Below are 18,401 nucleotides of genomic sequence, written 5' to 3' on the forward strand. Positions count from 1 at the left end.
AGTTAAGTGAATACCAATTCTAATTTCTTTGAGAAGCAGGAAAGGAAAGAAGTAGTAACAAGAAGTTCCTAGCTCCCTCCTGGGATGTAATCTTCCTACTGGGCAGGAAAGCCATCTTGGAGAGCATAAGGACTCCATAGGTCATTCCCTTTCTCATTTTAAGACTCTTTGAGATACTAATTGTCTGCAACCAGGTAGTTACTGTGAATGGTACAGAAATGTAAGCTCTAGGGAACTGCACAGACTCCACTGGCTTATGACCTACAGATAAGTGAGCTACTAGAAAAGAACGTGGCTAGGACATTAGCTAACATTAGGTGTAACGAAAATTTAGAAATTTGAGTTTCCTTCTGTTGTACTTAATATGCAATTAACTATTAAGATCTTTCAGTTAGTAAAGATCTTACTTGATTTTCACATCAACAGTGTGAAGGTAGAGCAACTGTAACTCCCCTCATTTTACTGACCTGAAACACAAGTTTAGAGAGGTCAAGTAAATATACCAAGATCACATATCTCATAAAGTTGTGAATCTGGAACATGCCTCTGGACTCCAAGTTTGGGGCCATCCAATTATATTGTGCTGCCTCCACACATCCCTAAAGAACCAAAGTAATCTTGATCTCACCTTGAAGTTCAAAGCATTTTTGTTTACTTGTTCTAGCTAGCTCCTGGGCTTCAATCAATTCCTTTCGAAGATGCTGTATTTCTTGCTTTGCCTCAATTTCTGACTGCGCACCCTGCAAGTCATCTGACAAAAACATGTTTATTTTAAAAGCAAGAGTTAGTATCACACTATAATCTCTACAATAAAAGACTGGTAATCTCTTTCATGTTTGCACATGCATAAACACAGAACAACTGAGTTAAATAAAACTTGGAAGCAAAGTACAGTAAGCATTTTAGTAATTGGGAAAAAATACAAATACAGTTACATATATTAGTAATCATGGTGATGGCACTATAAAACATACATTAACATAAATTATATAGTCACAATTTTAGCATAAAAATAATGACAGTGATAGATTATAACTCATTGCTTATTAAGACTTGAAATTCAGTGAGATGAGCAAAATGCTATTCTTCATCAATTTTGAAATTTCTTGATACCAGTCAGAAAAATTTCACTTGGAACTTAACTGGATATGGAAAACAACAAGAAACTTTTCTTCAAGAAACAGCTAAATTTTAGCACAATTACCCTAGTTGTGGAACACAAAATAAAAACTAGGCTGAAAGCTCTACTGAGCTTACTTTGTCATCACCATTTCCCCAACACACACATATAACAATGTCTGGGCTGGGCGTGGTGTGGCTCACGCCTGTAATCCCAGCACTTTGGGAGGCCGAGGTGGGCAGATCACGAGGTCAGGAGATTGAGACCATCCTGGCTAATACGTTGAAACCCCGTTTCTACTAAAAATACAAAAAATTAGCCTGGTGTGGTGGCAGGCGCCAGTAGTCCCAGCTACTTGGGAGGCTGAGGCAGGAGAATTGCTTGAACCCAGGAGGCGGAGGTTGCAGTGAGCCGAGATCGTGCCACTGCACTCCAGCCTGGGCAACAGAGCAAGACTTCATCTCAAAAAAACAAAAACAAAAAAACCCCAACAATAACAACAAAAATCTGCTGAATATATTAAATGATGTAACCTAAGTGGTTTTACTGAAATAAATTAAATCTAGCATTCTATTTCAAATATGCCCCTTCCCCTAACCTCCTTCCTCTCCAATCACTCTGCTCCTTTTTAATTGTATTAAAATCTTCTGCTACTGAACTCTGCCTGAAATAAATATATCATCAGGTAAGCCATATTCTTCTAGTGATATGTAAATATCACCTTGGTTTATAAGTACCTCAGCATAAGAACTTCAATCCATCAAAAAAGAGCTAAGAAGAACTTTCACAATACAATTACAATAGGTTTTGGAAATTCATATTTATAGATTATATCCTATTTTTCTCTCTAGAAAAATTGTATTCTGGCCTAGCAGTGGTTCATGCCTGTAATCCTAGCACTCTGGGAGGCTGAGGCAGGCAGATCACTTGAGGTCAGGAGTTTGAGACCAGCCTGGGCAACATAGCAAAACCCCGTCTCTAGGAAAAATACTAAAAATCAGTTGGGCGTGGTGGTGTGCGCCTGTAATCCCAGCTACTAGGGAGGCTGAGGCATGAGAATCACTTGAACCTGGGAGGCAGAGATAGCAGTGAGCCAAGATCGCGCCACTACACTCCAGCCTGGGCGACAGAGAGCGACTGTGTCTCCAAAAAAAAAAAAAGAAAGAAAAAAATTTGATTCTGGGTTCATCTACTCTAGTCAACCTATCAATTCTTCCTTCAAAAGGTCTTTTGGCCAGGGAAGGTGTATGTACAGAGAGAGATTTTTCCAGTGGCACAGACACTGTTGCATTAGCTACAAAACTTCTCTCACAGCTCTTTCGACACTATCTACTGGAGTCTGCAAAGGTCCTGGCCCCTGTTTCTGGATTTGTCATTATATAGGATAATGCTCTTTTTTTTTTTTTTTTTTAGGGAGTATTTAGGAGAGAAGCATCATGATGCCTGCACCTTACATTCAAGTAGTTTGACAAAAACATCGATATTAATTCCTTGAGTGGATATTTTCCTTGCTCTGTGATCAAGTTTTTCAACCTCAGTGCTACTGACATTTTGGGCTGAATAAACTCTTTGCTGTGGGACTACCCTATGAATTGTAGGATGTTTAGTAGTTTTCCTGGTCAGATATTGTCAAATGTCTCCTGGGAGGTAAAATGTCCTGTGTTGAGGACTATTGCTATATGTTAATAATCTGATAATAAAAAAAAAATTCATACACAGGTTTCTTTTCTACAAAAGCACTGGCTATTAATTCTGAAACAACTTTCTGTGTATTGTAAAAAGGTTCAAATAAATACATTGTAGATAAATGCAGCCACTTTTCTCACTGTTGAACAAGAGAATTACAGATATGAAAATAGGTAAGATAGAATTAATCCTCTGGGCCAGGCACAGTTGCTCGCACCTGTAATCCCAGTACTTTGGGAGGCCAAGGCAGGCAGATCTCTTGAGGTTAAGAGTTCGAAACCAGCCTAGGCAACATGGTAAAACCCTATGTCTACTAAAAATATGAAAATTAACTGGGTTTGGTGATGCACACCTGCAGTCCCAGCTACTCGGGAGGCTGAGACAGGAGAATCGCTTGAACCCAGGAGGCTGAGGCTGCAGTGAGCTGAGATCACACCACTGCACTCCAGCCTGGACGACAGAGTGAGACTCTGTATCAAAAAAAAAAAAAAAAAAAAAAAAAAGGATTAATCCTCTGGTATAGGGTATGAACTCGAATAGATTTGGAGAAATATATAGAAATAAATATAGATATGTGTACAACTGCATACACACACAAAAACACACACACACTTCTTAAGTCTGTCCACTCAGTGAGCCTAGAAGCAATTATACATCAGTAGCCGTGGGGACACCAAACATTTAGATCCTGGTTTCTCTTTTTTTGAGACAGGGTGTTGCTCTGTTGCCCAGGCTAGAGTGCAGTGGTGCCATCACAGTTCACTGCAGTCACAACTTGACCTCCTGGGCTCAAGCTATCCCCCTTCCTCAGCCTCCCTGAGTAGCTGGGACCACAGGCATGTGCCACCATGCCCAGCAAAATTTTTAATTTTTTGTAGAGATGGGGTCTTGCTGTGTTGCACCAGAGCTGAATAAATTCTCTGCTGTGGGACTACCCTATGAATTGTAGGATGTTTAGTAGTTTTCCTGGTCTCTATTCACTAGAGTCAGTACCCCCCTCTACCCCGCCCCACATCCCAGGTCACAACAACTAAAATGTCTCCAGATATTGCCAATGTCTCCTGGAAGATAAACTCGAACTTCTGGGCTTAAGAGATCCTCGGCCTCCCAAAGTGCTAGGATTATAGGTATGAGCTACCATGCTGGGCCATGTCATAAAGAACATTACTGAGACAACTGTCAAAATGTGAACAGGTATTTTGATTCGAGAATAGTAATGTACCCATGTTAATTTCTTAATTTTGAGAATTGTATGGTGATTACATAAGATAAATAAGAAATGTATACTGAGGTATTTAAGCATAAAGGCTATCATGTCTGCAACTGATTCTTCGTTTTGTTTTCTTTTGTTTCAAGATGGGGTCTGCTGTTGGCCAGGATGGAGTGCAGTGTCACAATGTCTGCTCACTGCAGGCTCTACCTCCTGGGCTCAAGCAATTCTCACACCTCAGCCTCAAGAATGGCTCGGACTATAGGCATGCACCACTGTGCCTGGCTAAGATTTGTAGTTTTTTGGTAGAGTCAGGGTCTCACTGTGTTGCCCAGGCTGGTCTTGAACACAGCGTTTGATCATAGAAGTGGAGACACTGACCAAAAATCTTTACAAATTAAGCTTAATAAACACAGACATAATAATCTGACTATATTCAAACAAATCGAATAGTTAGTGTGCAGATCCTCTTTCTAGAAAACCGAGTACCATTTTTTAAAAAAATCAAAGATTTAATGAGCAATTCTTTTTGTGCAAAGGCTGATCAAGGGCTCATTGTATTTTATATGGTTGTGTGGGAAAATGCATTATTAGTTTATTGTGGCTTGGGTCCATTCTCATGGTGCCTCGTTTTTGTCCTAGAAATGGAGTTTCTATATCAATCTGTTTCACAACCTTGGGGAGTCTTGTGATGAATACTGGTGGAAAAGTGTTTAGATGAATATAAATGAAAGCCTTATTAAGCCAAATTCATTTTATTTAGACATGCAAGTCACATGGAAATAAATGTTATTTAGGAGTAATGTAAGTTGTAAAGATTAACAGAATCTGTTTTTCCTTAACATAAATTGTATATCTTTAGAACTGCCTGGTGAATAGTCTAGGCCAGGGCCCAGTTTTTTCTCAGACTAAGGCTAAATCCTGTAAATTCACACAATAAATGAACTGACAGACTACCTACCTACATCATATCCTAAATTAAATTTGGTGTCACCAAATATCTTCAAAAGAGTGACTGGAGATTCAATTTAAACTCTGACCTTTGCTCAGCTAAACTTTGACACTGATCCACCTGGTAAAAGGCCAAATCAAAGATTTTTTTCCCAAGTTCTATTTTGCATGTGCATGCTTGTGGAAAGCTGATCTAGCCATAACATATGGCACGTCATCAACTGATAGAAGTGACCTGGCAAGTGGATGTGTCCTCTTTCCATCACCATCACTCTTCCCTTCAGAATGTCTAGTCATTGAAGGCTTGGTTGACGAGAACAACCTTCACAATGCAGGAAGATCATCTTTCCATTGTGGATATGTGTGGCCATGTCAAACAGTCTAAGGTAGCAGCCTCTTATTGTCAATTCTTACTCCTTTGCCACTCTTTCTGAACTGCCAGGTTCCTTCTCAACAGCTGGATCTTTTACTTTCCCCATTGTTCTTTTCTTTCACTAGAAAGTCCCTCTGCTACCACTGTTCACCCCTGTGCAGAGAATTTCCAAACCTGGTTCCTACCTTCTGTCTATAGCCTATAGATATCTCTCAGGTCAATAAAACATCTGAGAAATAAATGAAAATGACTTGTTGGTTCTAGTTTCTGTTCTGCACATCCAGCTGCATCTCCAGTTCCTAGGGTGACCATATAAAACTGGGACAGCTTTGAATATGAGAGAGAGCACTTTTGATAATTATGCTGGGACAACAGGCATAAATGGTCCCAGGCAAACCCATGGTCACTCTTCCTGTTTAGCATGTGCCAAATTAAAACCATCACAGCCACCACCAGGACACCTTTTCTTCCAGAAATAAATATTTCTTAATTTTCACTCAGTCAGGGTCAAATGCTGGGGTTATAGCTGACTTCCATCTCTCTCCCATATTTAGTGTCTCAGGCCAATGGTTTCTAGATAAGATTACCAAGGGAGAGATAAAAGATAAGAATAACAGGGCCCCAAGTGAGTTTTCTTACCTGAAACTGCCACAGTAATTACCCTAGTTCAGACTCTCAAATGATTAAGCCTCTTGACTGCCTTACTTGTAGCCTCTATCTACTTCAGTTCATTCAATAAACCTCCCCAAAATACAGATCTGATCATATCATTGCTGTGCTCAGAAGCCACTGAATTGTTATAATGATCACTCTATCTTATAAAACACTCAAAGGATTATGTGAACAAACTTTAATTATACCTATCAATCCTCAAACCAAACCCATATGATCTAGCTTGTGATTTTTAATATTTCCTTTTTCTAAGGTATTTTTATCTACTCTTCTTGTAATCCTACCCATTTAAAAATATTTTATAGATGTAAATATAAAAAAATCTAAAAAATCTTTAAGACAAGACCAAAAAGAAAGAGTATCTATAATACTATGATCACACGGGAAAAAAATGAGCTATTTCTTAATTGTTTGATATCCAGTCAGTATTAAAATTTTCCATTGTCCCAAATTTATTTTACAGTTGAATTGTTCGAATGAAGATTCATACAAGGTTCATACATTGTATTTAGTTGACATCTCTTTTTCTTTTTTTTTTTTTTTTTTTGAGATGGAGTCTCACTGTGTCACCCAGGCTGGAGTGTGGTGGCATGATGTCGGCTCACTGCAACCTCTGCCTCTCGGGTTCAAGCGATTTTCCTGCCTCAGCCTCCCAAGTAGCTGGGATTACAGGTGTGCGACACCATGCCCAGCTAACTTTTTAATATTGTTTGTAGAGACAGGGTTTCATCATGATGGCCAAGCTGGTTTCAAACTCCTGACCTCAAGTGATCCGCCCACCTTGGCCTCCCAAAATGCTAGGATTACAGGGGTGAGCCACCACCACGCCCGGCCGACATATCTCTTAAATCTCTTTTAATTTATAGGATTTCCCCCATCCCCTTTCCTTTTTTTCCCCTTCTAATTTAATTACTAAAGAAACTGGGTTGTGTGTCCTATAGAATCTTCTACATTCTAGATTTTGCTGGTTGTATCCCCATCACATCATTCAGGATACGTCCCTAGTTCTTTGTATGTTCTGCAAATTGGCAATTGAAGTGAGAGTCTTGATCAGATTTAGGTTTAGTGTTTTTTTTTTTTTTTTTTAATCACTGAATATACAAGGTAAGACACACTATTTATACAGTCATCTCAAATGACTCTTGTCCCATGAAACTCAAAATGCCTTTCTTCCCCATCCTCCAAAACAAACAAACAAACAAACAAACAAACAAACCCTGGACATTCTCTTTTCTTTGACTCCTGATGGCAACAACCACCAATAATTAGCTTATCATCTATACCTCTCTGTGTGGTAAATGCGGGAGGGAGTAAGTTTCCCTGTGGGGTCCTCGAGGATCACTCCAGTATAGCTGTGGGAATTATACTTGGAGAGGCAAATGAAATTAAAGGATTTATTATACTCAAAGGTCCTAGAGAGGAAGGCAAGGTACACCATGCAGGGAACCATATGGGAGGAGGGCAAAGAATGGGCTCAGCCAAACAGGTATAATTGATAGAGCGAGGACCTGTAGGCAAATGCTTGTATTGGGGGTCAGGATACACAAACAAAAAGGATGAGGTGATTTCGTTAAATTTCACCAGGCCACTGTCAGGGAAGGATATGAAGGGAACTTGTGGCAGGGACCAGCCTTATCATACTGGTGCATCTGGTTGCCAGGGCAGAGTGTTCACAGCCTGTTTGTGGGGAAGTTGAGGCATAAGGAAAATACAAAGTTTTAAAAAATGTACTATCACTAATTTGACTTAAAATTCCTTAAATCCCAAGGACAGAGTTTTGCTTTTGTTTCTGAGAGTCTTGCTCTGTCACTGAGGCTACAGTGTAGTGGCACGATCTGGGCTGACTGCAACCTCTGCCTTCTGGGCTCAAGTGATCCTCCCACCTCAGCCTTCTGAGTGGCTGAGACTATAGGCATGCACCACCATGCCTGGCTAATTTTTGTAGAGATGGGGTTTTGCCATGTTGCCCAGGCTGGCCTCAAACTCCTGGGCTCAAGTGATCAGGCTGCCTCAGCCTCCCAAAGTGTTGGGAATACAGGCATGAGCCACCATGTCCGGCCCGACAGTCTTATTAGACTTTAAAACCACTGCAGTCCCTGGCAACGTTCCCCAAATAGAGCAAATTTGCAACAGACATGATTTGAAGTGAATTCCAATATTTAAAAAATGTTTCATGAGAGACGGTTTCAAGCATACAGAAAACATGGCTTGATCAACTTATTTCTCATTTAAAAGTAACATAGATAGAAATGATTACTATATCAGGGAAAAGGTACTACTGCTATCATCATTTTATCTCACAATGAATGTTTATTATTATTTTCCTTGTCCTAGCTGACTAATGTGACAAGTCATACACAATAATTCTAAATAAAAAGATTGGCTATTTTGTAAAAAGGGGGGAAAAAAACTTGAAAATAATGGTTCAGGATGTCAGGCACAGAGTTTGAATGAGGAAAATAAAGAGGCTACTTATATGTAGCTTCTTTATATAGCTCTAAAGGTTAACACTGTGCTCTAGTAATTTATACTTTTAAGAGAAAATTATGTCAGTCTATTGAACCTAATTATACAGATACAAACCATAACCACACATAATCAAGCATAACATAAATGTTTCTAAAAAGTACCACTGATACATCATTTTTAAGAATCTGTAAAACTCTTACAAGAGAAACTTTACAAAAGAAAAACAATAATGACCATAAAGAGCTATGATAATTATCTCATGGAGACGCTTCTAAAATATGCCTCCTTCTACCTAGGTGATTTTTCTTTACATCCAATCACTGACTGACTTAACAGTCTGTTCTTAAAATTAAGCTGAGAGAGAAAGAAACAAAGTGAAAGAGTAAACAAGTCGGGTAGGGTGGTGCATGCCTGTAGTCCCAGCTACTTGGGAGGCTGAGATGGGAGGCTGAGGTGAGAGGAACGCTTGAGCTCAGAAGTACAAGACCAACCTGAGCAACTTAGCAAGATCCCGTTTCTAAAAACAAAACAAAATAAAATAAGTAAAAAAATTCATAAAAATAAAATCAAGCCACAAAATCTTTCAGCAGGTATTTATAAAGATCCTACTTCATTAACAAAAAAGTTGGCAATCATACAGAAATGTAAAGAAAAGTTTTAGAAGTTCTTTTACCTTAACGTAAAGCAAGATTAGGGAAACTCTGACCCATCTTCATCAATGGCACCTGAAGCAATTACTAACAGCATCTGCACACAGGCCCCCCACTCCACATGCATCTTGTATTTTCCAGTCTTCTTCCTACATCTTCCCCCCTTCCTTGAGTCTGACTTCCCAGGCTATATGGTGAGTACTTTTATAGATACTGTTTGGTGGTACTCATGGATTAAAAATATTTTTTTCCTGATTATCTGGCAAGTGACAAACAAATAAATGCATTACTAAGTAGAAAAAATCCATCACAAACAAATCCTTCTTCTTAAATACCGTGGGAAATAATTTTAAAACTCCACAATCTTATTCAATTAATATGGAGTTACTCAGACTCCTTCAACAGATAGGACTGCTTTTATCAATCACCATCATCATCATGATCAGTGTCTTCATTATGGTGGTTAACATTTTATGTTCCCAACACCATGGTAAGTGTGGTCCATGCATACTCTTTCATTCAATTTTCACAATAATCCTATAAAGTTGATTTTCGCCAGCCTAATACATGAAAAAGCCCTGAATCACAGAGGGGTTAAGCAATTTGTCAAGGACACATTACAAATAAATGGCAAACCTATGATTGAACCCAGAGTTCTTTGGCTCTTAGCTTTGCGGCTAGTGTTACTTTCCTAATGCTCTTGTGGCTTTATAATTTTAATGTAAGAAGTCCATTATCAATTAATTCATCAAATATCTGAGTTTTACTGAATACCTGCATTGTGGTAGGCAATGGGATAAAAATCAAATCATAAAAGAGACTGACAAAAATGACAAAGGCACTAATAATAGTTGAATATAATTAACACAATCATAAACACTATAGTCAGTTTTAACTTGGCTATTGAAAAGATTTCTGGGAACACTGAATGGCTGTACCAAAATATCTCATGTACCCCATAAATATATACACCTACTATGTACCTATAAAAATAAAAAAAAAGAAAAAAAAAGAAAAAAAGATTTCTGGGAGAGTTCTGTAGTGCAAAAGACCATAAAGAGGGCTACTTTTGTTTGGGTGTGTTCATTACTCATTTACCTCCCTTCTTTTTCCTCCACGTTCCCATAAAGGCCCATAGGGTATGGCATTCTTTCAGTATCAGTAACTACATTTTACACAATAATGGTATTGCATTTTTGAGATGAGAGTTCTGGACCATACCAACATTAACTTATATTTATTATTATGACATTAGAAAAAAGGCATGCCTTATCAACACCAAAGATCACCTAAGAAGAGTACAAATCAGTAAAAGTGCCCCTTCCTTATATAATCCCAAAGTTCGGGGACTGGACAAGAAGATTCCCTATTAGTCCAGCCAGAAAAATAGGCACTTCCACAAAGAGAAATTTCCACAGGCTGCTACTGTCACTTTGATCCCAGAGAGCTGCCTCGTATTAGTACACCACTACCAACATTTTTAATTAACCCATTGGGCTGAACTTACAAGATATGTCAATTTTTCTTGTGTACAATAAGGTAACATAAAAGAGACTAAATGTTGACAATTTTCCAGTAAACCATCCCCAAGGAACTTTATTTTAAAAACATTTTTATAAATGCTGATTTATTTTCTACCCACTTTATTCTAAACAAGTAAATATCAAGAAATAAATGTACTTCCTATTTAGAGGTGAGACAAAGAGTTCATGCATTGCTTATCTTATCAACATCTAAAATATCTTTCTTTCTTTCTTTTTTTTTTTTTTTTTTTGAGACGGAGTTTTGCTCTTATTGCCCAGGCTGGAGTGCAATGGCATGACCTCGGCTCATTGCAACTTTTGCCTCCTGCGTTCAAACGATTCTCCTGCCTCAGTCTCCCTAGGAGCTGAGATTACAGGCATGCACCACCATGGCTGGCTAATCTGGTATTTTTAGTAGAGACAGGGTTTCTCCATGTTGCTCAGGCTCGTCTCGAACTCCTGACCTCAGGTGATCCGCCTGCCTCGGCCTCCCAAAGTGCTGGGATTACAGGTGTGAGCCACCACGCCTGGCCATCTATCTAAAATTTCTTAGCCCAAAATTTCTAGAAGAGTGTCATAAGAACCTGGGGATATTTACTAGAAGATGAAGAACACCAGAAAATAAGGAAATTTACAACTGCTACCATATGATAACAGAGCAAACTGGTGAGTCTTTCAAGAGAGTTAAGATTTTCACCTTATTCTAATTATGTTAAAAGTGCTAATAAATTCGTATTAGAGATACAAGGGTAAACAAAAAACACAGCTGCATTTCATATTCTATCACTTAACACTTTGTCCCTTATAATCTGGACTGATCCAAATTATTCGACATTGTTTGAAATATTGGGTATAAACACCAAAACTTCAAATTTTTAGTTCCTGCTACTTTACAGAACCCATCTTAATCTCTCAACTAAAAATGAAAACTTCACATAATATCTAGAACAGATTTTATGGCAAAGGGTGATTTGATACCCTGGTTTATGATGTAATAAAAACATATTAAAGTACCTTTTAAAAGGGACACTTTGGCAAGAGGCTCATTTAGGTCTTGTTCATCCATTTGGGCGTCTACAGAGAGGAAAAAAATAAGTATATAATTACAGACAGTATTCAGATCTATCAGCAAGCTATTGTTATCAAAATAAACAACCGGAATTGACACAGCTATTATATTTGGGTAGTTGAAAGTAGTTTTAACAAAATATCCAACATTCAAAGGGGATGACTTGATAAATGGAAGTGTTTTTTTTTTTTTTCCGCCAAACGCAAACTTTGAAATCTCCACTCACATTAACCTATACACCTAAACTGCCATTAACAGCTGCAGGTCTGTAAACATGAGGTTAAAACTCACCTGTAGTGTCGTCACTGCTTTTTTCCTTGCTTGGACTCAGAGTATCTGATAAATCAGATTCTTTCGCTCTTGTCTGATTTTCTACCAAGAAAAAAATAAAAGTAAAATCTTATTACAGTTAAATATCTTATATCAATAAAACTGCTTCAGGCTATGAATGCTCAAAATCTACAGGTATGCAAAGTACTTTTAAAAGAGGTCAGGTCACTGAATCTCTTACTTCTTCACCACCCTTGTCCAAAACGGAATACTGGTTATTACACGTAGCTCATATTAAATTATAATGTGGATGATGTCTGCTTTGCTGAGGGCTGGGGCTTTTGTTCAAGGTTGTCCACTTGCCAACTGGAAACAAAAACGAAGCAAGCTTTGCTAAAGTATTCAAAGAACTGCAACAAATATAGTACAATTCCCAAGACAATGTGGACACTGTATAAAGATGATTAAAGGAAAAGGCTCTGTTACATAAAAACAGGAGTAAGAAGGCTGCCTTAGTAAGATTTTACTCAAATAAAACCCTTAAAAAAAAAAAAGATTAGTTCTTATAAAAAAAGTGCCATTTAAAATAAGAAAATTAACAGTCTTTTATTTCTAAAGATAACTGTCCCTGAATCACAGTAAGAAAAAACTTTTTCTTTTTGGAGACAGGGTCTTGCTCTGTTGTCCAGGCTGGAGGGCAGTGGGACAAACATAGCTCACTACAACCTTGACCTCCTGGGCTCAAAGGATCCTCCTGCCTCAATCTCCTGAGCAGCTGGGACTTCAGGACCATGCCACTATACCCAGCTATCTTTTTTATATTTTTAGTAGAGATGAGGTCTTGCTATGTTGCCTAGGCTGGTCTCAAACTCCTGGGCTAAACTGATCCTCCCATCTCAGCCTCCCAAAGCACTAGAATTATAGGCATCAGCCATTGCACCTGGCCAAGAAAAAACTTTTTAAAAAGTTTTGGGCCGGGCGCGGTGGCTCATGCCTGTAATCCCAGCACTTTGGGAGGCCAAGGCGGATGGATCACGAGGTCAGGAGTTCAAGACCAGCATGGCCAAGATAGTGAAACCCCATCTCTACCAAAAACACAAAAAATTAGCTGGGCGTGGTCCTGGGCACCTGTAATCCCAGCTGCTCAGGAAGCTGAGGTAGAGAATTGCTTGAACCTGGGAGGTGGAGGTTGCAGTGACCCGAGATTGCGCCACTGCACTCCAGCCTGGGTGACAGAGCGAGACTTTGTCTCAAAATAAATAAATAAATAAATAAAATTAAAAAAAGAAAGAAAGAAAGAAAGAAAGAAAGAAAGAAAAAAAGTTTTGAAATTATTTACAAGAGGTCTTCTGCCTGGTCCAATGAAGACATCTTAGGCCTAATTTTCAAAGAATTGTCCTCAGAAATCCTTACTATAGGCCCAACAGTATATCAAAGATGACTGGCAATTAATTAGGCCCCAGATTCTCATCTGTAATGGCACATCTGTATATCTATGGAATTTCTTTTTTTTTTTTTTTCTTTTTTAGAGGGGGTGTCACTACATTGCCCACGCTAGTCTTGAACTCCTGGGCTCAAGTAATCCTTCCACCTCAGTCTCCCAAGTGCTAGAATTACAGGTGTGAACCACCACACCTGGCCTATGGCATTCTTTAGGGTAGCATTTGCAGAGAATGTCATTTCTTTATTTTTTTTTATTTTTTTGAGATGGAGTCTCGCTCTGTCACCCAGGCTGGAGTGCAGTGGCCAGATCTCAGCTCACTGCAAGCTCCGCCTCCCGGGTTTACGCCATTCTCCTGCCTCAGCCTCCCAAGTAGCTGGGACTACAGGCGCCCGCCAACTCGCCCGGCTAGTTTTTTGTATTTTTTAGTAGAGACGGGGTTTCACCGTGTTAGCCAGGATGGTCTCGATCTCCTGGACCTCGTGATCCGCCCGTCTCGGCCTCCCAAAGTGCTGGGATTACAGGCTTGAGCCACCGCGCCCGGCGAGAATGTCATTTCTCTGAATAAAATCCTATAGGGGAATCCTATCTCCCCATTCTCCACAAGGCTTCAGTCAAGCTTTACACAGCAGAATTTAGCCGTAATCTGGTCCCTACATTATTTCCCACAGGAGCTCTGCTCTGGTCATGCTAGCTTCTTTATAGGGCTGGTACATGCCTGCATTATGTCCGAAAATTATCTGTTTGATTCAATATTTCCCTAATCTCCAAACAGCCATTTTCTCTATTTGGCCTATTCATTCTGTAATATACAGTTTAAGTCCCATCAACTCTAAGGAAGTCTTCATTTCTCCACCATGGTGCTCCTTTTAATTGTATCTTCTCTGCGTCTTTTGTTTCCTCAATTAATCATACTCTATTTTGTATTATTCTGTGTATGTGTACATATCTTCTTTCCTTAGTGAGATTATAAATTTAAAAAGCATATATTTTTATAATGTTACACACCTGATTTCACTGTTTGTATGTGCATGCCCACTTCTAATACTTTTCCTAAAGGAAATAACACAGAACATATGGGCTATATAAAGCTCACTGAAGTATTGTTTGTTATAGGAAAATGAAATATACATATATTATGGAATGAAAACTATTCAAGATATATTTACTACTAAGTAAAAAGCCTAATAAAGAGCAGTATGTATAATGTGACCCCATGTAGATTAAAAATAGTTATACATTTATCTATGAATTTTTAACTGCATATATTTATTCAAGGTCTGGAAGGATCTACAATAGAGATATCATTAGTTATTTCTGGAGATAGGGACATGGTGGACACATTTACTTTTTACCTTCACATAGTCATACGTTGTTTGAAAAATTTGTAGAAATATATATATTGTTTTATAATCAAGGAAATTAAAATATATTTTCTATTTTGAAAGAAATTAGAAACACATCTAAAACCATTACTGTCAAAATATTTAATACATCATTAAAATATAACTTGTTATGGCTATTCCATATAACAATATCCCTAGAATTTGTGGCTTAACTTGTGAAATGGGTGATGAATTTCAAGAAGTCTTTGCTTCTTTTCTCCCTGCCATTTGTAGTCAAAGGTCAACTGCTTGCGACAGGGAACTTAGATTAGAAGTGAAGTCACTGGCCATGGAGGCCCATGGGAATCTAATCTGTGACCGCTGCTGCATTCATAGTATGCTAAAATCAGAAATTTCTGAATGTTCTAGTTTTGATCACAAACTTACATTCTCAAATCAAAGAGGCTAATACATCTAATGTCCATATATGGTTACAAAAGGAACCACTCTGGAGGAATAAAAAGGAAAACAGCTCTCCCCGATTTTAATATTTTTGGCAATTTTAGGATCAAAATATTAGGTAAATAAGAAGTATATTTTCAAAAGTATTCTTCTAGTCTAGAAGAACTCTTATTCTATATTTAGAGTATTAGCTGGGAAGGTAAAGTTGCCTTAAAGGTAGGGCCAAATTTTCCATCAAGATATCATTGGAATGTAACTACCTGATACCAGAGATTGCCTGTTTTTTTTTCCTTTTCTTTCTTTTTTTTTTTTTTTTGAGACAGGGTCTTGCTCTGTTGCCCAGGCTGGAGTGCAGTGGCACAACTGCAGCTCACTGCAGCCTTAGCTTCCTGGGCTCAAGCCATCCTCCCACCTGAGCCTGCTGAGTAGCTGAGACCACAGGTGTGCACCACCACATCTGGCTAATTTTTTATTTTATTTTTTTGAAGAGATAGGGTCTCCCTATGTTGCCCAGGCTGGAATGTCTTGTTTCATTAACTGCTATATTCCCAGTGCATAGAATAGTGCCTAGTACATAGTGTGTGTGCATGTATATATATATATACATATATATGTATATGTATATGTATATGTATATATATATGTATATATATGTATATGTGTATATATATATATATTTTTAAGGATGATTGAAAGCATATATCTACTCTGATTAAGAAAGCAAGTTTGGTAATCCCGGCACATTGGGAGGCCGAGGCAGGTGGATCACAAGGTCAGGAGATCAAGACCATCCTGGATAACACAGTGAAACCCCGTCTCTACTAAAACTACAAAAATTAGCCAGGCATGGTGGCGGGTACCTGTAGTCCCAGCTACTAGGGAGGCTGAGGCAGGAGAATGGCGTGAACCCTGGAGGCAGAACTTGCAGTGAGCCGAGATTGCGCCACTGCACTCCAGCAGCCTGGGCGACAGAGCAAGACTCCATCTCCACAAAAAAAAGAAAGCAAGTGTGTGTGTGTGTGTGTGTGTGTGTGTGTGTGTGTGTGTTTTAAGAGACAGTGTCTTGCTACGTTGCCCAGGCTGGTCTCGAACTCCTGGGCTCAAGTGATCCTCTTATCTTGGCCTCCCAAAGTGCTGGGATTACAGGTGTGAGTCACTGAGGTTGGCCAGAAAGCAAGTTTTTAGCAAGTCAAGTCATGGATCCTCAATGTTGTGTCCTGATACTATAGTTACATAGAGGCAAATCAAATCCATTCAAGAATGAAACACAAGGCCATGAGTGGTGGCTCACATTTTGTCAATCTCACTTTACGAGTGAGGGAACTGAGGTTTAAAGAACTGAAGTTGCCTGAGGGCGTACAGCTAGTTAGTGGTAGAATTATCTACACTATTCTTTCTACTTCTACCTCCAAAGCTATATATAGACATGTAATGACTGCAAGTTGAGTTAGAGATTAAACAGAAAGTACATTTTGCATTAGGTGATACATCTTCTAGAAGTAAGAGAAGAGGTAAGACTGGTCACAGTTGGTAATTGTTCATTTATGGCAATTGATATTTTCATTGGTAATTGTTCATTTATGGCAATTGATACTTTCAATCCAAACAAGAAAATTCCCCCAAAAACATCACCAATTAAAGACAATTTAGCCAAATCCAAAATAAAACACTTTATAGTGCGATTTAAAACGTAGCTTATTTCAGCCATCTAGTTTGTTACAAGGATTAGCATATCTTTACATATTAACTGTGAAAGGTGCTAGTAAAATGTTCGCTACTGATAGAAAAATCCCTGAGTATATAAAACTTTTATTTGTATTATCATCCTTAAAGAATATATTCTATTCATTTACATGAACTTATTTGCCATAATTTATTTAATAAATACCCTTATTAATGGACCCTAATGCTTTCCTCTTGTTGCTTTTAAACAACACTGAAACAAGCATTCTTGCTCATTAGTCCAATTTGTTCCTTAAGATTAAAAACCCAGGCCGGACATGGTGGCTCACGCCTGTATTCCCAGCACTTTGGGAGACCAAGACGGGTGGATCACCTGAGGTCAGGAGTTTGAGACCAGCCTGGCCAACATGGTGAAACCTCATTCTCTACTAAAAATACAAAATTAGCCAGGCATGGTGGCATGCGCCTATAATTCCAGCTACTCAGGAGGCTGAGGCAGGAGAATCACTTGAACCCAGAAGGTGGAGGTTATAGTGAGCTGAGATTGTGCCACTGCACTCCAGCCTGGGCAACAAGAGCGAAACTCCATCTCAACAACAACAACAACAACAACAACAACAAAAGATTAAAAACCCAAAAGTGGAATTGCTGGATCAAAAGGCATGTTCTTTAAAACTTCCAATAAACAGTTTACAGCCAGGTTTACAAGGAAATCATACAAAGATAAATATTTAAAGTGATGATATTCTAATTACTCTGATTTGATCTTGATACATTAAACGAATGTATCAGACTATAAAACATATCCTGAAAATATGCACATCTATTATGTATCAATAAGATAAAAACAATAAATTAAAAAGGAAAATCAGTAATGCACAAAACTTTTCCAATAATGACACAACATAATTTCAAGAACATATTTTCTAATTTAGAATGCATTAAATATAAGTGCTAAGACAGCAAGACATTTTAATTAAAGAAGCATTCATTTTTTTTTTCCTAAGGCTCTACTTCAAAGTGCTGGCTATTCAACCAACTAATCTGAATAGGTATTTGGATGGTGAGGTAAAAGCTATTTTAAGGTCTGTTCTCATCTCACTTTAATAAGGTGAAAAAAATTGCCATATGTACTAAAAATAGTTCACTGTTCTGAAACTCAATGCCTGTTTGCCAGAACAATATTAATGATGCATATTCTATGCATTTTTTCCCCAAATATGGCATTTGCTGTGCACAAAATTCAGAATGGAAACCACGAGATATCTGAAATAACACCATTCTCTTAAATAGTTAAGAAAGCCAAATGAATCCAGTTACTTTAATAAAATAGAATGTACTAAAATTAAGTATCTCAAACTTTTATAATCCAATGTTTTAATTGGCCAAGACTGTGAATCTAGTTTTAAATTTTATACTAGAATAGTCTAATGAAAGTTCTACTATGATAAACACATGCCACCAAATTTATTTGCCTAATTTCCCTGTGTATAAAAG

At 38.2% G+C, this 18,401-nt stretch overlaps 1 protein-coding gene across 7 annotated transcripts in view; it reads right to left on the reverse strand.

The window, feature by feature from the left end:
* The window catches only part of SLMAP (sarcolemma associated protein), a 179,904-nt gene that overhangs the window by 22,816 nt on the left and 138,687 nt on the right, over positions 1–18,401 (reverse strand). For 5 of the 7 annotated variants that reach the window (XM_025375705.1, XM_025375703.1, XM_025375702.1 and 2 more), the window contains 3 exons: positions 12,015–12,095; positions 11,669–11,728; positions 629–751 (listed from right to left, as the gene is read on the reverse strand). In XM_025375705.1, coding sequence (XP_025231490.1) covers positions 629–751; positions 11,669–11,720 — 175 coding nt within the window. In that variant the 5' untranslated portion in view covers positions 11,721–11,728; positions 12,015–12,095. Of the gene's footprint in view, positions 1–628; positions 752–11,668; positions 11,729–12,014; positions 12,096–12,234; positions 12,368–18,401 lie in introns of those variants that run through there. The other 2 variants (XM_025375704.1, XM_025375706.1) reach the window with 2 other exon arrangements.

The sequence above is a fragment of the Theropithecus gelada genome, chromosome 2, assembly GCF_003255815.1.
Source record: "Theropithecus gelada isolate Dixy chromosome 2, Tgel_1.0, whole genome shotgun sequence".
Lineage (NCBI taxonomy): Eukaryota > Metazoa > Chordata > Mammalia > Primates > Cercopithecidae > Theropithecus > Theropithecus gelada.